This window comes from Hyla sarda, chromosome 10, assembly GCF_029499605.1.
Source record: "Hyla sarda isolate aHylSar1 chromosome 10, aHylSar1.hap1, whole genome shotgun sequence".
NCBI classification, from domain to species: domain Eukaryota; kingdom Metazoa; phylum Chordata; class Amphibia; order Anura; family Hylidae; genus Hyla; species Hyla sarda.
Window position 1 is genome coordinate 5,021,971 of NC_079198.1, and position 23,162 is coordinate 5,045,132.

A 23,162-nucleotide genomic window follows, 5' to 3' on the forward strand; every position below is an offset into this window, starting at 1 on the left:
CCCATCTTATTACACTGCAGCCCCCCCATCTTAATACACTGCAGCCCCCCATCGTATTACACTGCAGCCCCCCATCTTATTACACTGCAGCCCCCCCATCTTATTACTCTGCAGCCCCCCATCGTATTACACTGCAGCCCCCCATCTTATTACACTGCAGCCCCCCCATCTTATTACACTGCAGCCCCCCCATCTTAATACACTGCAGCCCCCCCATCTTAATACACTGCAGCCCCCCATCTTAATACACTGCAGCCCCCCATCTTAATACACTGCAGCCCCCCATCTTAATACACTGCAGCCCCCCCATCTTAATACACTGCAGCCCCCCATCTTAATACACTGCAACCCCCCCATCTTAATACACTGCAGCCCCCCATCTTATTACACTGCAGCCCCCCATCTTAATACACTGCAGCCCCCCCATCTTAATACACTGCAGCCCCCCATCTGTTACATCATGTCTTATCCTCCAGTCACCTCCGAGCTGCATTCACTATCCCAGTGTTTCCCAACCAGGATGCCTCCAGCTGTTGCAAAACTGCAACTCCCAGCATGCCCAGACATGCTGAGGGTTGTAGTTTTGCAATAGCTGGAGGCATCCTGGTTGGGAAACACTGCACTATCCTATTACACCATGTCTTATCCTCCAGTCACCCCCAGAGCTGCATTCACTATACTACTTTTACATCATGTTTTATCCTCTAGAGCTGCACTCACTATTCTGCTGTTATATCATGTCTTATCCTCCAGAGCTGCGCTCACTATTCTGCTGTTACATCCTGTCTTATCCTCCAGAGCTGCACTCACTATTCTGCTGTTACATCCTTTGTTAGCCTCCAGAGCTGCACTCACTATTCTGCTGTTACATCCTGTCTTATCCTCCAGAACTGCACTCACTATTCTGCTGTTACATCACGTCTTATCCTCCAGAGCTGCACTCACTATTCTGCAGTAACATCATGTCTTATCCTCCAGTCACCCCCAGAGCTGCACTCACTATTCTGCTGTTACATCATGTCTTATCCTCCAGGGCTGCACTCACTATTCTGCTGTTACATCATGTCTTATCCTCCAGAGCTGCACTCACTATTCTGCTGTTACATCACGTCTTATCCTCCAGAGCTGCACTCACTATTCTGCAGTAACATCACGTCTTATCCTCCAGAGCTGCACTCACTATTCTGCAGTAACATCATGTCTTATCCTCCAGAGCTGCACTCACTATTCTGCTGTTACATCACGTCTTATCCTCCAGAGCTGCACTCACTATTCTGCTGTTACATCACGTCTTATCCTCCAGAGCTGCACTCACTATTCTGCAGTAACATCATGTCTTATCCTCCAGAGCTGCACTCACTATTCTGCTGTTACATCACGTCTTATCCTCCAGAGCTGCACTCACTATTCTGCTGTTACATCACGTCTTATCCTCCAGAGCTGCACTCACTATTCTGCTGTTACATCACGTCTTATCCTCCAGAGCTGCACTCACTATTCTGCTGTTACATCATGTCTTATCCTCCAGAGCTGCACTCACTATTCTGCTGTTACATCACGTCTTATCCTCCAGAGCTGCACTCACTATTCTGCTGTTACATCACGTCTTATCCTCCAGAGCTGCACTCACTATTCTGCTGTTACATCACGTCTTATCCTCCAGAGCTGCACTCACTATTCTGCTGTTACATCACGTCTTATCCTCCAGAGCTGCACTCACTATTCTGCAGTAACATCACGTCTTATCCTCCAGAGCTGCACTCACTATTCTGCAGTAACATCACGTCTTATCCTCCAGAGCTGCACTCACTATTCTGCTGTTACATCATGTCTTATCCTCCAGAGCTGCACTCACTATTCTGCTGTTACATCATGTCTTATCCTCCAGAGCTGCACTCACTATTCTGCTGTTACATCCTGTTATACTCCACATCCTGTGACTGCAGCTCTGGATGTGACTGGAGCCGAATGACTTGTAAAGAAATAAATAATAGATATAGGTAATAATGTAATAGACAAAGACAAGTTCTGGCCAATGAGATGAAATGTTTATTTCGGGGGATCACAGGGATTAACCCTATAGCATCTGAAGGGGGGGGGGGGTAATGCAGTTGTGCACAGTCAGTGCTCAGCGTCGCCGCCTTGTGGTCATCAGTGGCTACTAATAATCTGCAACGAGAATAAATCCGTTATGAAGAAAGAGAATGGACATGCTGGGAGTTGTAGTGTCCCAGGCTGCGGTATATAGTGATATCTTCATTAACCCCTTCCGCTCCCCTAACTTACCTTGTCGATCCAGTCATTGAACGCGGAGACGCGGGTGAAGACGGTCGGTTTTTTCAGGGCGTTGCACCCAAGTGAGGAGACAAAGCTGGCAATGCCATGGACCTGCCACCTGCCGTCAGCGGCCTGACAGTTCAGGGGTCCCCCAGAGTCCCCCTAAAATACAGGATACTCAGGATCAGTCGCCCATAGCAACCAATCAGATCCCAACGGTCATTATTCCCAGATCTTTATGTGACCGTTGGGATCCGGTTGCTATTGGCGACGATTCCTCCGCACAAGGTTTGATAAATCGTTATGTTCTGGTTTATATGATACGATTGCGGCTACACGCGGTCATGTGACCTGTATGGGCGCTGAACTCACATTGCAGCCGGCCTTGACGTCCCCACCGGCGCACACCATGGTGCTCTTCACCGTACTGCCCCACCAGTCTCTCTGCGTGCAGGTCTCATGATCCACCACCGGGAGGAGGGCCTGCTGGAGGACATTCGGGAGCGACCCGCCGGCTGTGGGCAAAGCATCATCAATCATCATCATCCATCAACAACATCATCCATCAACAACAACATCATCATCCATCAACATCATCGTCCAGCATAATTCATCAACATCATCATCCATCAACAACATCATCCATCAACATCATCATCATCCATCAACAACAACATCATCCATCAACAACAACATCATCATCCATCAACATCATCGTCCATCAACATCATCATCCAGCATAATTCATCAACATAAAAATCATCATCATCATCCATCAACAACATCATCATCCATCAACATCATTATCATCCATCAACATCATTATCAACATCATCCATCAATATCATCATCATCCATCTACAACATCATAATCCATCAACAACATCATCATCCATCAACAACATCATCATCCATCAACAACATCATCAATAATCAACAACATCATCAATCATCATCCATCATAATCCATCAACATCATCATTCATCATCATCCATCAACATCATCATCATCCATCTACAACATCATCATCCATCTACAACATCCTCCAACAACATCATCATCATCATCATCATCATCATCATCCATCAACAACATCATCATCATCCATCAACAACATCATCATCCATCAACAACATCATCATCCATCAACATCATCATCCATCTACAACATCCTCCAACAACATCATCATCATCATCCATCAACAACATCATCATCCATCTACAACATCATCATCCATCTACAACATCCTCCAACAACATCATCATCCATCAACAACATCATCATCATCATCCATCAACAACATCATCATCCATCAACATCATCATCAATCAACAACATCATCATCATCCATCTACAACATCCTCCAACAACATCATCATCATCATCATCCATCTACAACATCATCATCCATCTACAACATCCTCCAACAACATCATCATCAATCAACAACATCATCATCATCCATCAACATCATCATCAATCAACAACATCATCATCAGACACCACATCTCCATGTATCCCATCATACCCCATCCCTCCCGTTACACCTACTGGTCAGCCGACCCCAACCACTGATGTGACAGGGGTAGTTATTGGGCAGAATATCCCCGGCCGGGGGCAGACACCCCAACTGCACCTCATCATTCAGCAAAGCCACGTGAGACAACTTAATGAGGGCGATGTCATTGCTAGAGGAAGAAGAGAAGAACATTACATCAGGTATCTAAGCCTGCTGTGTGATACTGTCTGCTGAGCCACTGTATCTAAGCCAATCATGTGATACTGTCTTCTGTATCTAATCCTATTATGTGTGATACTGTCTGATGATCTGCTGTATCTAAGCCTATCATGTGTAATCATTTCTGCAGAGCTATTGTATCTAATTCTATCATGTGTGATACAGTCTGCCGAGCTGTTGTATCCAATCCTATTGAGTGATACTGTCTGCTGAGCTGTTGTGTCCAATCCTACTATGTGTGATCATGTTTGCCGAGCCATTGTACCTAATCCTATCATGTGTGATACAGTCTGCTAAGCTGCTGTATCTAAGCCTATCATGTGTGATACTGTCTGCTGAGCTGCATATCTAAGTACATTATGTGTGAGGATTAGATACAGTGGCCCATCCTACAGTATAACGCATACTATACTTAGATATGCAGCTCAGCAAAAGGTATCACACATGATAGGATTAGATACAGCGGCTCAGTGTACAGTAAGTATATTATACGTCACACTGTACACTAAGCCGCTGTATCTACTCCTATTGTGTGCTATGCTTTGTATCTAATCTTATTATGTGCGATACTGTACACTGAGCTACTGTATCTAATCCTATTATAATGTCATACTCTCTTCCATGCTGTGTATCTAATCCCATCATGTGTCATACTCTCTCCTATGCAGTGTATCTAATCCTATCATGTGTCATACTCTCTTCTATGCGATGTATCTAATCCCATCATGTGTCATACTCTCTCCTATGCGGTGTATCTAATCCAGTGGTCCCCAAACTGTGGCCCTCCAGATGTTGCAAAACTACAATTCCCAGCATGCCTGGACAGCCGTTGGCTGTCCGGGCATGCTGGGAGTTGTAGTTTTGCAACATCTGGAGGGCCACAGTTTGGGGACCACTGATCTAATCCTATCATGTGTCATACTCTCTCCTATGCGGTGTATCTAATCCCGTCATGTGTCATACTCTCTCCCATGCTGTGTATCTAATCCTATCATGTGTCATACTCTCTTCTATGTGGTGTATCTAATCCCATCATGCGTGATACAGTCTGCTAAGCTGCTGTAACTAAGTATAGTATGTGTGATACTGTACGCTGAGCTGCTGTATCTAACCCTATCTTGTCATACCGCCTGCTTAGCTGTGTATCTAATCCTTTCTTGTGTGATACCATCTCCACGTATCTAAGCCTGTCCTGTGCGATCCCAGCACTCACCCGTTGGACACGGAGCTGCTTTTCCAGCCTTCGTGGACGTAGATGTCGTTCTTGTTGACGGGGATGACCTGCTCGCCGCCCTCCTCCACGCCGCGGTCGTGCTCGCCAACCACCACCTGGTACGTGCGACTGGATCTGAGGACATCAATGTCACCGGTCAGTGTCCACGGGACTGATACATTGTAACAAAATGTCAGAAAAGTGGAGAGGACAGGATTGTCTACACTGATACATTGTAACAATCCCTCAGCTGAAGTAGGTTCACTGACAGCCAGCAGAGATCTTAGTGAGGAACTAAAAAAAAGCTTTGGTTACATGGGACTGCACCTGGAGTCGGGGTGGTGAGGGGGGGGGGGGGGGGGGGGTGTTATGCCGGCTGGGGGGGGTCTTCCTGGTACTTACGAGATGCAATGCGCCGCAGTCATGACCCAGTTTGGGGCGATGAGGCTCCCCCCGCAGGTGTGGTAGAAGGAGCTCCCGCTCTTATACTGCAGGGAGATCTAGGGAAAGGGGAGGACGAGTAAGTTAAAGGGGTACTCCAGGGAAAAGCTTTTTTATATATATATATATATATGTATATATATATATATATATATACATATATATATAAACTGGTGCCAGAAAGTTAAACAGATTTGTAAATTACTTCTATTAAAAAATCTTCATCCTTCCAATAATTATCAGCTGCTGAAGTTGAGTTGTTCTTTTCTGTCTGGCAACAGTGCTCCCTGCTGACACCTCTGCTTGTCTAGGGAACTTCACAGAGTAGGAGAGGTTTGCTATGGGGATTTGCTTCTACTCTGGACAGTTCCCGAGACAACTCAACTTCAGCAGCTCATAAGTACTGAAAGGATTAAGATTTTTTTAATACAAGTAATTTACAAATCTGTTTAACTTTCTGGAGCCAGTTGATATATAAAAAATAAGTTTTTTCCTGGATAACCCCTTTTTAAAGGGGTACGCCGCTGGAAAACTTTTTTTTTTTTTTTTTTTTTTTTAATCAACGGGGGCCAGAAAGTTAGGCTGGGTTCACACCACTTAAAAAAATAAAACATATACATAGACAAGTAATTGAAAACCATATGCATCCGGTTCGCTTGCAATACGTTTTTTTTCCCCCGTACTCAAAACCGTGGTTGACCGTACTGCAACCGCATATGTTTTTTTAACATGGACGTCAATGGGAAAGGCACAAGTATACGGTTCCATACGGTTTGTACTTTGCACATGCGCATTTGCATCCTACAGTTGACATTTATAAAAATTAATTTATTTTAAATACAATTTTCAAAAACTTATGTTTTTTTTAAATTAAAAACGGACGGAACTGTAAGCAATTTTAAAAACAGTATACGGTTTAAAAACTCACATGGTTAACTTTTTCCCATACGCTTCCATCCGTTTTTTTGCCATACGGTTTTGAAAACGGATTGAAATCAGTATGACAAGAATGTGATGTGAACCCAGCCTTAAACAGATTTGTAAATTACTTCTATTAAAAAAATCTTAATCCTTCCAATACTTATTATCTGCTGAATACTACAGAGGAAATTCTTTTCTTTTTGGAACACAGAGCTCTCTGCTGACATCACGAGCACAGTGCTCTCTGCTGACACCTCTGTCCATTTTTCCTACTCTGGACAGTTCCTAAAATGGACAGAGATGTCAGCAGAGAGCACTGTGGTCGTGATGTCAGCAGAGAGCTCTGTGTTCCAAAAAGAAAAGAATTTCCTCTGTAGTATTCAGCAGCTAATAAGTACTGGAAGGATTAAGATTTATTTTTTTAATAGAAGTCATTTACAAATCTGTTTAACTTTCTGGCACCAGTTGATAAAAAAGAAAAAAAAAGTTTTCCACCGGAGTGCCCCTTTAAGGGAAGATCAGGGACGTCCGGAGGAGAAGAAGAAGAGGGGCACTTACCTGCCAGGGCCAACTGTGGGGCCTGGCATCTTCTCCATTCACCACGCGGTTGTTAGGGGCATAGGTGGGCACCCCGCAGCCATATGCTAGAGAGGAGGAGACATGGCGTTAATGTGCGTCAGGGGCAGATCTGGGGCCGCTTTAGGGCCACACTGCATGGACTTACCCCCGGCCGCCAGCAGGAAGGTGATCAGTAGCCTCATCGTTGTGTTTGGGATCAGAGGCCGCGGCGGACGCCTCTTATACCGCCTGTTATCAGGGGGCGCTGGGAACCAAACTCACCGCACACCTGGTGCCCAAGGCTGCGGGTACAATGCCAACGAATCCTGGCACCGCAGAGTACAGGGACAAGTCACACTGTGACAACCAATATGGCCGCCATCTACAGCCTAGGTCTCCAAATTGTGGACCTCCAGCTGTTGCAAAACTACAACTCCCAGCATGTTGGAGCATATAGTAGTATATAGTATAGGTCAGTGTTTCCCAACCCAGGGTGCCTCCAGCTGTTGCAAAACTACAACTCCCAGCATGTTGGACTATATAGTAGTATATAGTATAGGTTAGTGTTTCCCAACCCAGGGTGCCTCCAGCTGTTGCAAAACTACAACTCCCAGCATGTTGGACTATATAGTAGTAAATAGTATAGGTTAGTGTTTCCCAACCCAGGGAGCCTCCAGCTGTTGCAAAACTACAACTCCCAGCATGCCCGGACAGCCGTTGGCTGTCCGGGCATGCTGAGAGTTGTAGTTTTGCAACAGCTGGAGGTCCACCTGGCCAGTTTGTAAGTCTACAGTTTGGAGACTGCTGGTGTGACTGATTTGACATTCAGAACACTTGCAAAGTTGGGTGATGACCACAGTGCTGTGTTTCATGATCTCCTGTTCACACTCAGGACTTCAGCAAAGTTGGGTGATGACCCATGTGATAGCTTTCCCATCTTTATGGGAGTAAGGAGGGAGCTACAGACGTGTCCCCAGTGATTGGGGTCCTCCGCCCCTCCTGGGGTCTGTATCATTGAATATGTAGCATCGGCTGGGAATCCCTAAACCTGCGACAGGTGACAGCGGTCATGTGACCACGAGCGGCTTCTCCGGCCTTCACATGAGAACAATTCCAGCTGTGAGAACAAACTACAGATCATAAGCCGCAGGAGCCTCCGATCCAAACGAGGAGGAACCCCGATGACTGCAGGGTCTCTGGTCACATCTACGGCCTCTGCTTATTCTTAGGCCTTGTTCACATCACCTTATTTACCCCAAAATATCCACAGGGCCTCATTCTACTTATGGAGGGCAAAGGAGTATTCAGGTTGGTGTACGTTGTGGTCATACAGTTACAGCTGCACAGTCCTCTCTATCCCCTCCCTGCACTCATCTCTATGATCATAAAGAGAACTGTGAGGTCATACATTACAGCTGCACAGTCCTCTCTATCCCCTCCCTGCACTCTTCTCTATGATCATAAAGAGAACTGTGTGGTCATACATTACAGCTGCACAGTCCTCTCTATCCCCTCCCTGCACTCATCTCAATTATCATAGAGAGAACTGTGAGGTCATACAGTTACAGCTGCACAGTCCTCTCTATCCCCTCCCTGCACTCATCTCTATGATCATAAAGAGAACTGTGAGGTCATACATTACAGCTGCACAGACCTCTCTATCCCCTCCCTGCACTCATCTCTATGATCATAAAGAGAACTGTGAGGTCATACATTACAGCTGCACAGTCCTCTCTATCCCCTCCCTGCACTCATCTCAATTATCATAGAGAGAACTGTGAGGTCATACAGTTACAGCTGCACAGTCCTCTCTATCCCCTCCCTGCACTCATCTCTATGATCATAAAGAGAACTGTGAGGTCATACATTACAGCTGCACAGACCTCTCTATCCCCTCCCTGCACTCATCTCTATGATCATAGAGAGAACTGTGTGGTCGTACATTACAACTGCACAGTCCTCTCTATCCCCTCCCTGCACTCATCTCTAAGATCATAGAGAGAACTGTGTGGTCATATAGTTACCGCTGCACAGTCCTCTCTATCCCCTCCCTGCACTCATCTCTATGATCATAAAGAGAACTGTGAGGTCATACATTACAGCTGCACAGTCCTCTCTATCCCCTCCCTGCACTCATCTCTATGATCATAAAGAGAACTGTGAGGTCATACATTACAGCTGCACAGTCCTCTCTATCCCCTCCCTGCACTCATCTCTATGATCATAAAGAGAACTGTGAGGTCATACATTACAGCTGCACAGTCCTCTCTATCCCCTCCCTGCACTCATCTCAATTATCATAGAGAGAACTGTGAGGTCATACAGTTACAGCTGCACAGTCCTCTCTATCCCCTCCCTGCACTCATCTCTATGATCATAAAGAGAACTGTGAGGTCATACATTACAGCTGCACAGACCTCTCTATCCCCTCCCTGCACTCATCTCTAAGATCATAGAGAGAACTGTGTGGTCATACAGTTACAGCTACACAGTCCTCTCTATCCCCTCCCTGCAAACTCATCTCTATGATCATAGAGAACTGTGTGGCCATACATTACAGCTGCACAGTACTATCTATCCCCTCCCTGCACTCATCTCTATGATCAGAGAGAGAACTGTGTGGTCATACATTACAGCTGTACAGTCCTCTCTATCACCTCCCAGCACTCATCTCTATGATCATAGAGATGAGTGCAGGGAAGGGATAGAGAGGACTGTGCAGCTGTAACTATATGATCACACAGTTTTCTATATTAGAGATGAGTGCAGGGAGGGGATAGAGAGGACTGTGCAGCTGTAACTATATGACCACACAGTTCTCTATATGATCATAGAGATGAGTGCAGGGAGGGGATAGAGAGGACTGTGCAGCTGTAACCCTCTATCCACTGAGCGCTCTAGGTCGGCACCTACCCCGCCTATAAGGGGGTCTGATAATTCTGCTCCTTTTATTATGTAACTTTCTGGTGTGTGACCCCCGATAAGATCTTCTCCTGAAATACTTTGTGCTGCTGTAAATATTGTATTTAATAAAAAGCAAAACAAAAATCTTTTTACAAGTGTTTTATTGTCTCGGTAGAGGTTTTGGGGTTCAGTCTGTGGTCGGAGTCGTCTGCTCCCCCAGGACATGCGCCGCAGCTGCTCAGTTCTTGGCGATTATCTGAAAATATGAGAATTATGAGTGGAATACCTGACCCCGCCCCCTCAGTCTGATCAGTGCATTTGCTGACCACGCCCCCTCCAGTCTGATCAGTCCATTCACTGACCCTGACCCTCGCAGCCTGATCGGTGCATTCGCTGACCCCGCCCCCTCAGCCTCATCAGTGCATTTGCTGACCCCGCCCCCTCAGTCTGATCAGTTCATTCGCTGACCCCGCCCCCTACCAGTCTGATCAGTGCATTCACTGACCCCGCCTCCTCTCAATCTGATCAGTGCATTTGCTGACCCCGCCCCCTCCCAGCCTGATCAGTGCATTTGCTGACCCCACCCCCTCTCAGTCTGATCAGTGCATTCACTGACCCTGCCCCGTCTCAGTCTGATCAGTGCATTCGCTGACCCCGCCCCCTCCCAGTCTGATCAGTGCATTCGCTGACCCCGCCCCCTCCCAGTCTGATCAGTGCATTCGCTGACCCCGCCCCCTCAGTCTGATCAGTGCATTCGCTGACCCCGCCCCCTCTCAGTCTGATCAGTGCATTCACTGACCCCGCCCCGTCTCAGTCTGATCAGTGCATTCGCTGACCCCGCCCCCTCCCAGTCTGATCAGTGCATTTGCTGACCCCGCCCCCTCCGAGCCTGATCAGTGCATTCACTGACCCCGCCCCCTCCCAGCCTGATCAGTGTATGTACCTCCCCCGCCTAGTCTGATCTCTGGGCAGTGCTCACCTCCTCTATCCAGTCCATGAACAGGGTCACGCGGGTGAATATGGTGGGTTTCTTCAGTGTGTTACACGTTGCGGTGCCAAAGCTGGTGATTCCCTGGATGTACCAGCGCCCGTCAGTGTCCTGACAGTTCAGGGGTCCCCCAGAGTCGCTCTGAGCACATAAAGCACAAGGGTAAAGGCTGAATATGTCATCGGCCCTGGAGGTTTTTTTAATTTTTATTTATCTATTTAGATCAGTGTTTTCCAACCAGGGTGCCTCCAGCTGTTGCAAAACTACAACTCCCAGCATACTCGTACAGCCAACAGCTAAAACTGGAGGCACACTGCTTGGGGAACACCGATGTAGATGTTAGTTGGGTGACAACCAATATGGCCGCTATTACAGATTCCTCAGGGGTTGTCACCCAGATTTCCTGGGTTCCAGAGTGGTAGCTATACTGCTTTAGGGGTTGCTGGTTGGCTCCTTTAATAACTTGTCAGGTGTGTAAGACACCAGAGAAGCTGGATGGTATATGTATAGGGCAGTGGTCTCCAACCTGCGGACCTCCAGATGTTGCAAAACTACAACTCCCAGCATGCCCGGACAGCCAATGGCTGTCCGGGCATGCTGGGAGTTGTAGTTTTGCAACATCTGGAGGTCCGCAGGATGAAGACCAATGGTATAGTGGGTGGGGTATTCATTACGTAGCCCCACCCCCCACAGAACTCACATTGCAGAGGTCTAGTCCATATCCTCCGGCGCAGAGGAGAGACTCGTCCACAAGGTCGCCCCACCAGTCCGGCTGGGTGCACTGGGGGTGGTCCACGATGGGCAGCATGGCTTGTTGTAAGATTAAGGCCTGGGGGCCATTGGCTGAACAGAAGACACAGGGAAGGGTTAATCAGATTCAGGATCCGTGGGGGTGGGATATATGTGTGTGTATATACAGGTGTATATATGTGTGTGTCTATAGGTAGGTATGTATATATATATATATATATATATATATATATATATATATATATATATATATATGTGATAAGGTGGCAAGTAAAGGGTGTATTTCCTTTGCTCACCCTGAAGTATCTTTCACCTGCTTCTTAAGTAATGAGGCAGCAGGGAAGGGAGGTGAATATAAGATGGAGACTCAGTGTAATCTGGGCTCTCCCTGGGATACAGCACATTGCTGTAGGGGGAGACACTCGGACCCTGTTGAGGAGGCACACAGCTGGAATCTGTGAGTGGTCCAAGAAGTGGTGTGAACTGTGAGTAACAGGTTGCAGGAGTCACATGTTTGACTGGCTGAGGGGAGATCATCAGTTAGTAGTCAGGGCATGCTGATATGTGTAGTCAGTGACCAGACGGTCTCGGATTTTATTTTGTTCCTGTGTTATGTTCGTTTTCCCCTGCAACCTGTCTAAATAAAGCTGGCAAGGTGCCAGGCGTGGCATGAATAACCGTTGTCTGCGGGTTTATTGAGAGAAAACGTGTCCCGTGGCCGTGTCCAGGACGATCCCGGAGCTAATCTCTGAGACGGAATGTCACATTTATATATATATGTGTGTGTGTGTGTATATACAGGTATATATGTGTGTGTGTGTATATATACAGGTGTGTGTGTGTGTGTGTATATACAGGTATATATATATATATGTGTGTGTATATACAGGTATATATAAAATAATATATATGTGTGTGTGTGTGTGTGTGTGTATATACACAGGTATATATGTGTGTGTCTGTATATATACAGGTATATATATATATATATATATATATATATATATATACACACAGGTATATATATGTGTGTGTATATACAGGTATATATATATATATATGTGTGTGTGTGTGTATATACAGGTATATATATGTGTGTGTATATACAGGTATATATATATATATGTGTGTGTGTATATACAGGTATATATATGTGTGTGTATATACAGGTATATATTTATATATGTGTGTGTATATATATACAGGTATATATGTGTGTATATACAGGTATATATATAAATATATATGTGTGTATATACAGGTATATATGTGTGTTTGTGTGTATATACAGGTATATATGTGTGTGTGTGTGTATATACAGGTATATATATATAAATATATATGTGTGTATATACAGGCATATATATGTGTGTGAGTGTGTATATACAGGTATATATATATATATATATATATATGTGTGTGTATATACAGGTGTATATATGTGTGTATATATATATGTGTATGTATAAAGGTGTATATATGTGTGTGTGTGTATATATACAGGTATATATGTGTGTGTGTATATACACAGGTATATATATGTGTGTATATATATACAGGTATATATATGTGTGTGTGTGTGTGTGTGTGTATATACAGGTACATATATATGTGTGTATATAAAGGTATACGTGTGTGTGTATATATCCCCCCTGCCTCTGCTCACTTACTGTAGAGAGTTCCCCAGCCGGTGCCATAACACTCCTGGTTGGCGTAGAGCTGCGGTCCTCGGGGGCGGGGCAGGCAGCCGAGCGTCACGTTCTCATTGAGTTCTGCGTCTCCTGACAATTTAATGAGGGCGATATCATAACTGAGGGAAAAGAACAAGAGGTCAGGACTACTTCTCCATCATCTGCTCCAGTTGGGGTGAACATTTGGGGGTCAGTGGTGGCGGACTCACCCACATTCCGGACAATAATCGTCCCACTTGTGATGGATAAAGATGTCTTCCTGACTGATGGGGAAGTATTGCTCGGTCCCCTCCTCCACACTCCTGTCGTGTTCCCCCAGAACGATGCGATAGGTCCTACGGCGGCTGTAACCACAACATCATCTGCGTTAGTGCTGTAGTAACGGAATTATGCTGCGAACAGTCACAGTCCTGCATGAATGTTCAGGTGAATCATAGAGTCATATACAGAGGGGATCAAAAGTTTGGGCACCAGGTAAAAATGTACATAATGTGCATAAAGAAGCCAAGGAAAGATGGAAAAATCTCCAAAATCATCAAATTACAGATTAGACATTCTTATATGTCACCAAAAGTTACATTTTATTTCCATCATTTACACTTTCAAAGTAACAGAAGAAAAAAAAATGGCGTCTGCAAAAGTTTGGGCACCCTGCAGAATTTATAGCATGCACTGCCCCCTTTACAAAGCTGAGACCTGCCAGTGTCATGGATTGTTCTCAATCATCATCTGGGAAGACCACGTGATGTCAATCTCAAAGGTTTTTAATGCCCAGACTCATCTGACCTTGCCCCAACAATCAGCACCACGGGTTCTTCTAAGCAGTTGTCTAGAAATCTGAAACTGAAAATAGTTGACGCTCACAAAGCTGGAGAAGGCTATAAGAAGATAGCAAAATGTTTTCAGATGTCAATATCCTCTGTTCGGAATGTAATTAAGAAATGGCAGTCATCAGGAACAGTGGAAGTTAAAGCAAGATCTGGAAGACCAAGAAAAATATCAGACAGAACAGCTCGCAGGATTGTGAGAAAAACAATTCAAAACCCACGTTTGACTGCACAATCCCTCCAGAAAGATCTGGCAGACACTGGAGTTGTGGTACATTATTCCACTATAAAGAGATACTTGTACAAATATGGTCTTCATGGAAGAGTCATCAGAAGAAAACATCTCCAACGTCCTCACCACAAAAATCAGCATATATGCAAATGAACATATAGACAAGCCTGATGCATTTTGGAAACAAGTTCTGTGGACCGATGAGGTTAAAATTGAACTTTTTGGCCGGAATGAGCAAAGGTACGTTTGGAGAAGAAGGGGAACAGAATTTAATGAAAAGAACCTCTGTCCAACTGTTAAGCATGGGGGTGGATCAATCATGCTTTGGGGTTGTATTGCAGCCAGTGGCACAGGGAACATCTCACGAGTAGAAGGGAAAATGGATTCAATAAAATTTCAGCAATTTTTGGATGCTAACTTGATGCCATCTGTGAAAAAGTTGAAGTTAAAGAGAGGATGGCTTCTACAAATGGATAATGATCCTAAACACACCTCGAAATCCACGGGGGATTACATCAAGGGGCGTAAACTGAAGGTTTTGCCATGGCCTTCACAATCTCCTGACCTCAACATAATTGAAAATCTATGGATAGACCTTAAAAGAGCAGTGCGTGACAGACAGCCCAGAAATCTCAAAGAACTGGAAGACTTTTGTAAGGGAGAATGGGCAAAGATACCTCAAACAAGAATTGAAAGAACAAAATAGAAAAAAGAAAGTGTAGCTCACTCAGTGGGTAAATATACCTGAGGTGAACTGGTGTTACCTTCACCCAAAGGTCTATACAGTACAGAAAATAAATTAGTTGATAAATCAACTAGGTACCAGTCCTCATGGTATATGTAAGGGAAAGTTGGAGAAATAAAGAGAATAGAAGAAGATCCAGGTATTAATTAAAATACAATATATTTATTAAAAGGTAATAATGTTCGCTGGTGTCTAGTGTCCCTGCAGGGTCCTTGTATGGGACACAGAACACAGCGTGGATAGTAAAATTGTATAATATCAATAGATCAATGATTCAATAAAAAGATAAAAACTTGTATCTATAGTTCAATATCACATATTCAATACTAAAATCAATAATGATCAGTTCTCAGTGTCACATATTCAATACTAAAATCAATAATGATCAGTTATCAGTATCACATATTCAATACTAAAATCAATAATGATCAGTTCTCAGTGTCACATATTCAATACTATAATCAATAATGATCAGTTATCAGTATCACATATTCAATACTAAAATCAATAATGATCAGTTCTCAGTGTCACATATTCAATACTATAATCAATAATGATCAGTTATCAGTATCACATATTCAATACTAAAATCAATAATGATCAGTTATCAGTATCACATATTCAATACTAAAATCAATAATGATCAGTTCTCAGTGTCACATATTCAATACTATAATCAATAATGATCAGTTCTCAGTGTCACATATTCAATACTATAATCAATAATGATCAGTTATCAGTATCACATATTCAATACTAAAATCAATAATGATCAGTTCTCAGTGTCACATATTCAATACTAAAATCAATAATGATCAGTTATCAATATCACATATTCAATACTAAAATCAATAATGATCAGTTATCAGTGTCTTTCACTGCTCAGTCTCAGCTGAATACACAATATCAATAGCAGATTATTGTAACAGTTGCGGTCACAGTATGTGGAGATATTAAAGGGGAGCTCCCACCATCCTATTTTTGTTTTCTGTCCCTGTCTATTACCCATCTATCCCTAACCCCCTCCCTGCTTTTAATTTTAATTTTTACTATATTAAAAATGCCTTTTGTCTGCCTGGCAATGTGCTCCCTACCAGGCAGACTTCCCCAGCAGGCACCATGTCACTGATGCCTGCTGGGGGGGACACTTTCGCCCTTAGTTCATCTACACAGGGTGCTTCCAGTTGTTTCATCACTACAACTCCCAGCTAGCCCTGACATCTATTGGCTGTCAGGGCATGCTGGGAGTTGTAGTATTGAAACAGCTGGAGGCACCCTGTGTAGATAAACTATTAGTTGGTTACATGTGGCGCTAGCCCGTCGCCTCAGTCTCCCTCCCCCCCCCCCGCGCGCGCGCCATACCCCGTTCCCTCCATCACAAACCCCCCCCCCCCCATCACACTTACTGCAGAGTCTGGCAGCAGGCGTGCAGGGACAGCGGTGGTGACGAGGCGAAGGCAGCGCTGTGCGGGAGGAGTGGCACAGACTGAATGAAAAAGGACCGATACCCGGCCGCATCAGTCATTTTTCAGGCGTGACGTCACGCCAGGCTGCAGCCGGCCACTAGGAGGGAGACCCCTAGTGGCCGGTTTTCAAATGTAAATGAAACAATTTTAATTTAAAAAAAAATAATAATAAAAGTATATTAGAGATATGTTGTAGCACATAATTACTACAACATATCAAAAAATAAAGTTGGTGACAGTGCCCATTTAAGTATCCAGTCTTAGTGGTTCAGTCTCAATAAACAATGTATCAGCCGTTGGTGGCGCAGTATAATAACGGTCTCACAGATGAGGAGAATAAGGAGAATAACAGAGTCCGGTGCACAGCACCCCTCACCACCTGACGGCCGCTGGTATTGATGGTATCGGCAGAGGAGATGTTTCCGTGATGTGGCACAAAGGTGTCAGGCCGCCGGCAGTAACAGTCTATGTCTCCTGGGCCCGGCAGCGCTGTGTGTAGCGCTATAGGTAGCGTTGGAGGTGTCACGGATGGCACCGGCCTCACAGGTATACCGAGGGTCCTTGGTTGGTGGAGTAAAACAACGCAGGTACAGTGGTGGGGGTGTGTGCGGCGTGCCTCGTGTGGTTAAGCGCTTATGCGCGCGTAGAATGGCAGTGAAGCCGCAGTGGTCCCAAAGCTGGGGCTTCCAGCAGTTGCAAATAGAGTTCAGTAATAAGCTGGATTATTGGAATATAGAGGTGAATATGGATGGATGCAAGTAGAATAAACAATTCTAGACGCGTTTCAAGGCCTCGGGCCTTTTCTTCAGTAGAGGTATAGGTGTATGATATGTGCGGGAAGAGTTTTTTATAGTGTGAACTGAGATTAGGGGAAAACCAGAAAGTCTGGAAATTTCAGGTTGTAGGTAAATTCAGGAACTGGATCATATAGGAAAAAGAGGAAATAGAGGAAGAAAGATAGGAAAAGAAGAGAGTATAAGAAATAGAGTTAGATACAATATAAGAATCATAGATGTGTAATTAAATATGAAAATAATTGGACGTAAAAGGCTGGAAAAACAATGATTCAATGGAGGTATTTGAGAACTATAGTTATTTAGGGGACTCCTATATAGGGTATATGGAAGAATTACGTCTGGTATCAGCTACGGGATAAATAGATAGAATGAGAAAAAGAAGAGATACTAAAGGGGAAAAATGAAAAATATAAAAAATAAATAGTAAATGAATATGAAAAAATGTGAGATGTAGAAAAAAATATATGAATATAAAATAAGGACGTAAAAAATAGAAAATGGTAATAATAAATATAGAGGTAAAAATGGGAATAAAAATGTAAATATATATATAGAAAATTGTAGATGAAAATAATAATAATAATGAAAATTGAGAATAAAAATAAATATAAAAATAAATGGAAAAAAAAATGTAATTAAAATTAAAATGTAGAAGTTGTATGATAACACTTGTAAGATACCGTATTTTCCGGCATATAAGACGCACCCAATATTAAAGAAGGAAAATCTAGAAAAAAACTATTCTGAACCAAATACTGTAGTAAAATATTTTATATCAGTATAGTTCCCCCACAATAGTTGGCAGCTCCTCCCCCCTCCCCCCCCACAATAGTTGGCAGTATAGTTCTTCCCCCACAATGGTAGGCAGCTCCCCCCCCCCCCCCTCCACAATGGTTGGCAGTATAGTTCCCCCACAATAGTTGGCAGTATAGTTCTCCCACAATGGTTGGCAGTATAGTTCCCCCACAATAGTTGGCAGTATAGTTCCCCCACAATGGTTGGCAGTATAGTTCCCCCACAATAGTTGGCAGTATAGTTCCCCCACAATGGTTGGCAGCTTCCCCCCCCCCTCCACAATGGTTGGCAGTATAGTTCCCCCACAATGGTTGGCAGTATAGTTCCCCCACAATGGTTGGCAGTATAGTTCCCCCACAATAGTAGGCAGCTCCCCCCCACAGACATACAGCTTCCAGCCATATACAGTGTATGGCTGGAGGCTGTATGTCTGTACTGCTGCCCCCACAGTGATCCGGTCACCGCTCCTCCAGCCCGGGGTTACATCTACTGCTATGGCCTATGGACCATAGCAGTAGGTGTCGGGACCGGAGGAGCGGTGACCGGAATGCTGAAGATTACACACCGCCGGTCACTCACCAGGCCCCGGTCGGCGCGCGTCTTCCTCCGGTCCTCCTGTCCTCCGGCGCCTCTATGGTTGTACGCACGGGACGTCACTGAGGTCCCGTGCGTACAACCATAGAGAGGCAGAGGATTGCAGGAAGACCGCAGGAGGACTGGAGGAGGGCGCGCATCGGCCGGGGAATGGTGAGTGACCCGCGGACATCCTTATGTCCCGAAAAGATTCTGCAGACATACCGCCCCCTGGTGTATTACAGGGTCATGTACAGGGATATTCTGCAGACATACCGCCCCCTGGTGTATTATAGGATCATGTACAGGGATATTCTGCAGTCATACCGCCCCCTGGTGTATTACAGGGTCATGTACAGGGATATTCTGCAGACATACCGCCCCCTGGTGTATTATAGGGTCATGTACAGGGATATTCTGCAGTCATACCGCCCCCTGGTGTATTACAGGGTCATGTACAGGGATATTCTGCAGACATACCGCCCCCTGGTGTATTATAGGGTCATGTACAGGGATATTCTGCAGACATACTGCCCCCTGGTGTATTATAGGGTCATGTACAGGGATATTCTGCAGACATAACGCCCCCTGGTGTATTATAGGGTCATGTACAGGGATATTCTGCAGACATACCGCCCCCTGGTGTATTATAGGGTCATGTACAGGGATATTCTGCAGACATACTGCCCCCTGGTGTATTATAGGATCATGTACAGGGATATTCTGCACAGCAAAGGAAAAAAAAAACTGAAAATGTAGCCAGCACCTAAACCCAATACACGGGTGCACGCTGCTGTGGCAAGTACAAAACATGTAAAAAAAGAAAATGGCAGCAGCACACTTGGTCAACAAAATGGAGGCTCTTAGCGCACTTTTTGATCAAAACATGTCCCCCATCCACCACGCGGAGGTGGCCTCTTATCGGATGGGTCCCTAAACACTCACCTACCTCAGGCTGGGTGACATGTACCGCCCCCTGGTGTATTATAGGGTCATATACAGGGATATTCTGCAGACATACCGCCCCCTGGTGTATTATAGGGTCATGTACAGGGATATTCTGCAGTCATACCGCCCCCTGGTGTATTATAGGGTCATGTACAGGGATATTCTGCAGACATACCGCCCCCTGGTGTATTATAGGGTCATGTACAGGGATATTCTGCAGTCATACTGCCCCCTGGTGTATTATAGGGTCATGTACAGGGATATTCTGCAGACATACCGCCCCCTGGTGTATTATAGGGTCATGTACAGGGATATTCTGCAGACATACTGCCCCCTGGTGTATTATAGGGTCTTGTACAGGGATATTCTGCAGACATACCGCCCCCTGGTGTATTATAGGGTCATGTACAGGGATATTCTGCAGACATACTGCCCCCTGGTGTATTATAGGGTCATGTACAGGGATATTCTGCAGTCATACTGCCCCCTGGTGTATTATAGGATCATGTACAGGGATATTCTGCAGTCATACCGCCCCCTGGTGTATTATAGGGTCATGTACAGGGATATTCTGCAGTCATACTGCCCCCTGGTGTATTATAGGGTCATGTACAGGGATATTCTGCAGACATACCGCCCCCTGGTGTATTATAGGATCATATACAGGGATATTCTGCAGACATACCGCCCCCTGGTGTATTATAGGGTCATGTACAGGGATATTCTGCAGACATACTGCCCCCTGGTGTATTATAGGGTCATGTACAGGGATATTCTGCAGTCATACTGCCCCCTGGTGTATTATAGGGTCATGTACAGGGATATAACCCATCCCATCTAATCCTGCGGAAATAAGTGAGAACGTTTCTGCGTCCTGACACCAAGCAGAGATCCCCAGAAGTGTCCGGCTGTTTTTAAATTCCTCGTCATGTTCAAGATCTCTGCTTGCTGTCAGGATGCAGAAAGGTTCTTCGCCCCGGGTCCTACATAGCACCCACTGATAATGCAGTAAGTTACCCTCCCCTTATTCATGTGCCCCTCATAGACAGAACATACCTGATGCAATGTGCTGCGGTCAGGACCCAGCGCGATGTGATGAGGCTGGCCCCACAGTTATGCTGGTACCCGCCAGAATAAATGACCTGTAAAGATGCCTGAAAGACACAAAAAAAGAGACTGGAGTATAAGAAGCAAAGTAACAGCAGAATAGTGAGTGCAGCTCTGGAGGATAAGACATGATGTAACAGCAGAATAGTGAGTGCAGCTCTGGGGGATAAGACATGATGTAACAGCAGAATAGTGAGTGCAGCTCTGGGGGATAAGACATGATGTAACAGCAGAATAGTGAGTGCAGCTCTGGGGGATAAGACATGATGTAACAGCAGAAAAGTGAGTGCAGCTCTGGAGGTAACAGGAGAAAAAGACGATGTAATAGCAGAATATTAAGTGCAGCTCTGGAGGATAAGACATGATGTAATAGAATAGTGAGCGCAGCTCTGGAGGTGACTGGAGGATAAGACATCATATAACAGCAGAATAGTAAGTGCAGCTCTGGGGAATAGGATATGATTTAACAGCAGAATAGTGAGTGCAGCTCTGGAGGTGACTGGAGGATAAGACATTATGTAACAGCAGAATAGTGAGTGCAGATCTGGAGGTGACTGGAGGATAAGACATGCAGCTCTGGGGAATAAGACACAATGTAACAGCAGAATAGTGAGTACAGCTCTGGGGGATTAGACATGATGTAATAGCAGAATAATGAGTGCAGCTCTGGGGGAGAAGACATGATGTAACAGAAGAATAGTGAGTGCAGCTCTAGTGCATAAGACATGATGTAACAGAAGAATAGTGAGTGCAGCTCTAGTGGAAAAGACATGATGTAATAGCAGAATAGTGAGTGCAGCTCTGGGGGAGAAGACATGATGTAACAGAAGAATAGTGAGTGCAGCTCTGGGGGAGAAGACATGATGTAACAGCAGAATAGTGAGTACAGCTCTGGAGGATAAGACATGATGTAACAGCAGAATAGTGAGTACAGCTCTGGGGGATAAGATGATATAACAGCAGAATAGTGAGTACAGCTCTGGAGGATAAGACATGATGTAACAGCAGAATAGTAAGTGCAGCTCTGGAGGATAAGACATGATGTAACAGCAGAATAGTGAGTACTGCTCTGGGGGATAAGATGATATAACAGCAGAATAGTGAGTACAGCTCTGGAGGATAAGACATGATGTAACAGCAGAATAATAAGTGCAGCTCTGGTGAATAAGACATGATACAACAGCAGAATAGTGAGTACACACTGCCCAATAGCAGACACTCACCATCCAGGGCCAGCTGTGCGCCACCGCGTCAACTCCATTTACAACGCGACTTCCAGGCAGGTAAGTTGGCACCCCGCAGCCATGGGACGCTGGAAAAGGGAAATAAAGAACTAAGGGAAAACCAAGAGGAAACAACAAACACAACAAAACATAGTAACGAAAACGAAGAAATGTAAGGAAAAGACTCACCGCCTACAGCGAGCAGCACTGCGACCAGTAACCTCAACATCTCAGCAGAGCCTGGTCAGGGGCCCCGGGCTCTATATACCCAGCTGAGCACCGCCTGACGTCCCGGGAAGTGCCCATATGGTGAGGGGGATACAGCGCTATCAGCAGTCGCCCCCGCAGTGCGATTACACAAACACCTGTAATCTCATTTCTGACATCAAGGCAAAAGGTAAAAAATACCAACACAGTAACCAGCGAGCACGTCATCTACGTACCGTATATATCATGAATACCTTATACCAGCTGCAGGGAAAGGTGGAAAATGTCTTTACTTTTCACTTCCTGGAGTCCATAGACCAGTGTTCCACAATCAGGGTGCCTCCAGCTGTTGCAAAACTACAACTCCCATCATGCCCGGACAGCCTTCGGCTGTCCGGGCAAGCTGGGAGTTGTAGTTTTGCAACAGCTGGAGGCACCCTGGTTAGGAAACACTGCCGTAGAATGTAGCACATTATGGGTTCACATTCCTCACTGCTCAAAAAGAAAAGATGGCGCCCGTTCTGAGCGCCATTTAAAACAGCAATCGGTAATAAATCATGTCTGCCTTCTCCCTGGAGAGACAAGGAGTCGCTGACAGCCGCCTCTCCTCTTCTGCAGGATGTGGTAAAGGATGCGTCGTCGCACTGATGAAGATTCTTTTCTTGAGAATTTAAAAAGGACGGTTACCCCAATCTCCTGGTTCATTCAATTAGCCGCAGATGGTACCTTGGGAAGAAAGCCCGGCATGGTTCTTAAAGT

At 45.0% G+C, this 23,162-nt stretch overlaps 2 protein-coding genes across 3 annotated transcripts; both read right to left on the reverse strand.

Annotated features, from left to right (window-relative positions):
• Window positions 1–1,783: 1,783 nt before the first annotated feature.
• LOC130293922 (chymotrypsin-like elastase family member 3B) lies at window positions 1,784–7,825 on the reverse strand. The gene is made up of 8 exons (XM_056543203.1): window positions 7,317–7,825; window positions 7,151–7,236; window positions 5,633–5,730; window positions 5,231–5,365; window positions 3,831–3,967; window positions 2,650–2,792; window positions 2,287–2,439; window positions 1,784–2,169 (listed from the first exon to the last, which is right to left on the reverse strand). The coding sequence occupies exons 1-8, from the start codon at window positions 7,351–7,353 to the stop codon at window positions 2,152–2,154; spliced, it is 807 nt and encodes a 268-aa protein (XP_056399178.1). The 5' UTR covers window positions 7,354–7,825; the 3' UTR covers window positions 1,784–2,151.
• Window positions 7,826–10,180: 2,355 nt separating this feature from the next.
• Window positions 10,181–22,722, reverse strand: LOC130293921 (chymotrypsin-like elastase family member 3B). 2 transcript variants are annotated; one of them, XM_056543201.1, is made up of 9 exons: window positions 22,658–22,722; window positions 22,386–22,575; window positions 22,197–22,285; window positions 20,923–21,020; window positions 13,693–13,827; window positions 13,463–13,602; window positions 11,743–11,885; window positions 11,034–11,183; window positions 10,181–10,310 (listed from the first exon to the last, which is right to left on the reverse strand). In XM_056543201.1, exons 2-9 carry the CDS (start codon window positions 22,423–22,425, stop codon window positions 10,293–10,295), a joined length of 813 nt encoding a protein of 270 aa, XP_056399176.1. In that variant the 5' UTR covers window positions 22,426–22,575; window positions 22,658–22,722; the 3' UTR covers window positions 10,181–10,292. The 2 variants fall into 2 exon arrangements, with proteins under 2 accessions (XP_056399176.1, XP_056399177.1); XM_056543202.1 differs by lacking the exons at window positions 20,923–21,020; window positions 22,197–22,285; window positions 22,386–22,575; window positions 22,658–22,722 and adding an exon at window positions 16,694–16,827.
• Between the last annotated feature and the right edge of the window lie 440 nt (window positions 22,723–23,162).

Bases quoted from the DNA above. Each gene is read 5' to 3' on its own strand.
- LOC130293922 (XM_056543203.1), bottom strand. From the start codon at position 7,353: ATGAGGCTACTGATCACCTTCCTGCTGGCGGCCGGGG. The intron at 7,237-7,316 runs GTAAGTCCATGC...CCTCCTCTCTAG, and splicing joins CTTCCTGCTGGCGGCCGGGG to CATATGGCTGCGGGGTGCCC. The intron at 2,793-3,830 runs GTAGGTGTAACG...CTTTGCCCACAG, and splicing joins TGGTTGGGGTCGGCTGACCA to CCGGCGGGTCGCTCCCGAAT.
- LOC130293921 (XM_056543201.1), bottom strand. From the start codon at position 22,425: ATGTTGAGGTTACTGGTCGCAGTGCTGCTCGCTGTAGGCG. The intron at 21,021-22,196 runs GTGAGTGTCTGC...TGTGTCTTTCAG, and splicing joins CGCACAGCTGGCCCTGGATG to GCATCTTTACAGGTCATTTA. The intron at 13,603-13,692 runs GTGAGTCCGCCA...CTTTTCCCTCAG, and splicing joins GATTATTGTCCGGAATGTGG to TTATGATATCGCCCTCATTA.